The sequence below is a fragment of the Salvelinus namaycush genome, chromosome 13, assembly GCF_016432855.1.
Source record: "Salvelinus namaycush isolate Seneca chromosome 13, SaNama_1.0, whole genome shotgun sequence".
Classification (NCBI taxonomy): domain Eukaryota; kingdom Metazoa; phylum Chordata; class Actinopteri; order Salmoniformes; family Salmonidae; genus Salvelinus; species Salvelinus namaycush.
Window position 1 is genome coordinate 13,789,970 of NC_052319.1, and position 2,639 is coordinate 13,792,608.

The 2,639-nt window shown below is 43.6% G+C and overlaps 1 protein-coding gene across 1 annotated transcript; it reads right to left on the reverse strand.

Moving 5' to 3' along the window:
* On the reverse strand, positions 1-2,375 carry evx2 (even-skipped homeobox 2). The gene is made up of 3 exons (XM_039006350.1): positions 1,970-2,375; positions 1,354-1,589; positions 1-615 (listed from the first exon to the last, which is right to left on the reverse strand). The coding sequence occupies exons 1-3, from the start codon at positions 2,373-2,375 to the stop codon at positions 1-3; spliced, it is 1,257 nt and encodes a 418-aa protein (XP_038862278.1).
* Between the last annotated feature and the right edge of the window lie 264 nt (positions 2,376-2,639).

The following is a 2,639-nucleotide window of genomic DNA, read 5'->3' on the forward strand; positions in this document are numbered from 1 at the left end:
TTATCTGTTTAGTGAAGATTCCTCTCTCTGATCTGGTGATGGAACCGAGGTTTTACTCAGGACAGCTGCAGAATACGGCAAAAATCCACTCTCGGATCTTTGCCCAGATGCTGTGCAGGTGAAGTCAGAGTTGGTACTTCTGGAGCCTAGCGCACTGGCCGCTTGGCTGCTGTGACAACTGAGGCACGAGCATGGGCCAGTGGCTGATGGCGCGCTGACCGCGGCTGCACATGCTGCTGCTGCCGCTGCTGCTGATGCTGCCGCAGAGCTATTGAGGCCTGCGGGTGACTGATAAAGTCCTGGGTGCCTGAAGCCACAGAGAAGCTCTGGGCGTGAATAAGGATGGGAGAGTGCACGGAAAGTATCGAGAGGGCGAATGGAGGTAGCGAAAGGTGACGATGCAGCACCAGACGCAGCTGCGGCAGCGGCAGCTGCTGTGACACCAACGTGCGGGTAATAGTGCAGAGGCATGTGGGAATGGAAAGGGTATGGTAGACTTCCGGTGGCTGCCGCGTGCGTCATCATGTAGGTGTAAAAGCTTGGATCTGCTGGATGGGGCCAAGACATCGCCAAACGTTGCCTCTTATCCTTCATCCGCCTGTTCTGGAACCATACCTACAGACAGAGAATTATCATTCATGTTTAATGGGACCCTATTCTATCCAACCCGCCTGGTAGCACAGTATTTACGCATTACAAAATACCGGGTCGACTCTCCATGCATTCTCCCAGTGTTCAGAATAGTCGTATGTAGTATAACAAAGAAACTGCGTAAACATAGCTAATGTGCGTTTGATAGAATTACGGGTTTTAAACGTATAGGCCAATGTACATTTTTTTGTGAATGCTTATTTTTAGGGACCCCTAAACAAATCAGCAAGTTGAAGAAATGAAGTCCAACGAAGTGCCTCTGACAGTGATTTTTCAGATTCATAGATTCATTGCAGATTCATTTCAGACTATATTCGAGTAGGCCACCTGCTCACATTGTGAATTACCAAACGGATTAGTTTATACGGGGGGGCTGTATATGTGTGTGTGTGTGTGTGTGTGTGTGTGTGTGTGTGTGTGTGTGTGTGTGTGTGTGCGTGCGTGCGTGCGTGCGTGCGTGTGTGTGTGTGTGTGTGTGTGTGTGTGTGTGTGTGTGTGTGTGTGTGTGTGTGTGTGTGTGTGTGTGTGTGTGTGTGTGTTTTGATACATGAATGTTGATCAGCGTGTGTATCTGAATGTAGTGTGCATTTGAATATAATTGTAGCCTAGTCTATAGTCCTAACTATTTGTAAAACAATATTATTTGAATGAATATATTACACACAGCTATATACATTAAAATATGCATATAAGAGAACATACCTTTATTGTAGTTTCAGGTAGATTCAGTGATGCGGCCAGTTCACATCTTCTGGGTCTTGAGACATAATTTTCCCTGTAAAACTCTTTCTCCAGTCTTCCTATTTGTTCTCTGGTGAATGCAGTCCGGTACCTTCTAGTCTCGGCATTTGACATGTTTGAGCTCATTCCATTGCCGTTATGATTGGAAAGGGAGGATGAACTTGTGTTGGAGCCTCCAGAATTATTGTCAGAAAACCCTTTAGGAAATAAATATGCAAAGTTATTTGATAGTTTCATGTAGGTTATATAAGAAGTTGTATTGTGTATGTTGGCTATTATACATTTATTGATGTAATATGTTTTCACGCGAGATGATGCCTATAAGATAAATGACAAATTAACAAGCAATTTTTTTGTAGCAATATCGGTGAAATATTTGAAAATGAAAGATACAATTATTAGCTAGTATTAGTTGTTGTATAAGCCTACATTATTATTATTGCTGTTGCTATTATTATTATTGTTATTACGATTATGTGTTCATTCTAATCCATTTTCGGTTTTAAGATATCATAGAATATACATTTCTCTGAAATGTTTATTTCGTCAGTAAATCTTAATTCAGAGTGAATGTTACCTTTGTTGTTGTTTTCCTTGTGTTGGCTCGGAGAGCGATGCGATGGGCATCCCACCTCCACATCACTGTTCATATCTGAGTCTTGAGAAACTTCTGGGTATAAGTGAATTTTCTTTCTGCTTTCTGAGGATGAAATCTCCGCGGAGGAAGTATTCTCGCTGTTGTGGTGGGTACCGAAAATACTGTCGATTTCGAACTTGCCTTTGGTTGGAATATCCCCTAGACTTCCATGAAGCGAGGCGGAACTTATTCTCGGGCTTAGGCGACCACTGTGCTGAGAATTTTCGAGGGCCTCCAACACTGAATTTCCAGCGGAGTCTGACAGGTTCGAGAGCCTTTTCCCAGGCACGGGACTGTGCAGACCTCTCTCCATCAGAATCATCTCTTTTCTTATCCTCTCCATCATTAAGCCTTCTAGAAAGAAACACAATTTCCAGGGCTGGTGCTCCGATGAGTTGTGGCGGAGCTAATCCGCATTCAGCTCAGCAACTGTCTCTAAATAATATAACACCTTTTTATGAGCGAGACGGGGGAAAAAATTGAAGAATGCCAATGCGAGCAATGAATGACTGTTTAAAATGACCCGTGCATCCTTTCTAGCCCAAAATGTCATTCATCAAAAAGTGGTTGCTGCTCGTCGTTAAGGTGCGCGTGACGCTGCTCGAATGAT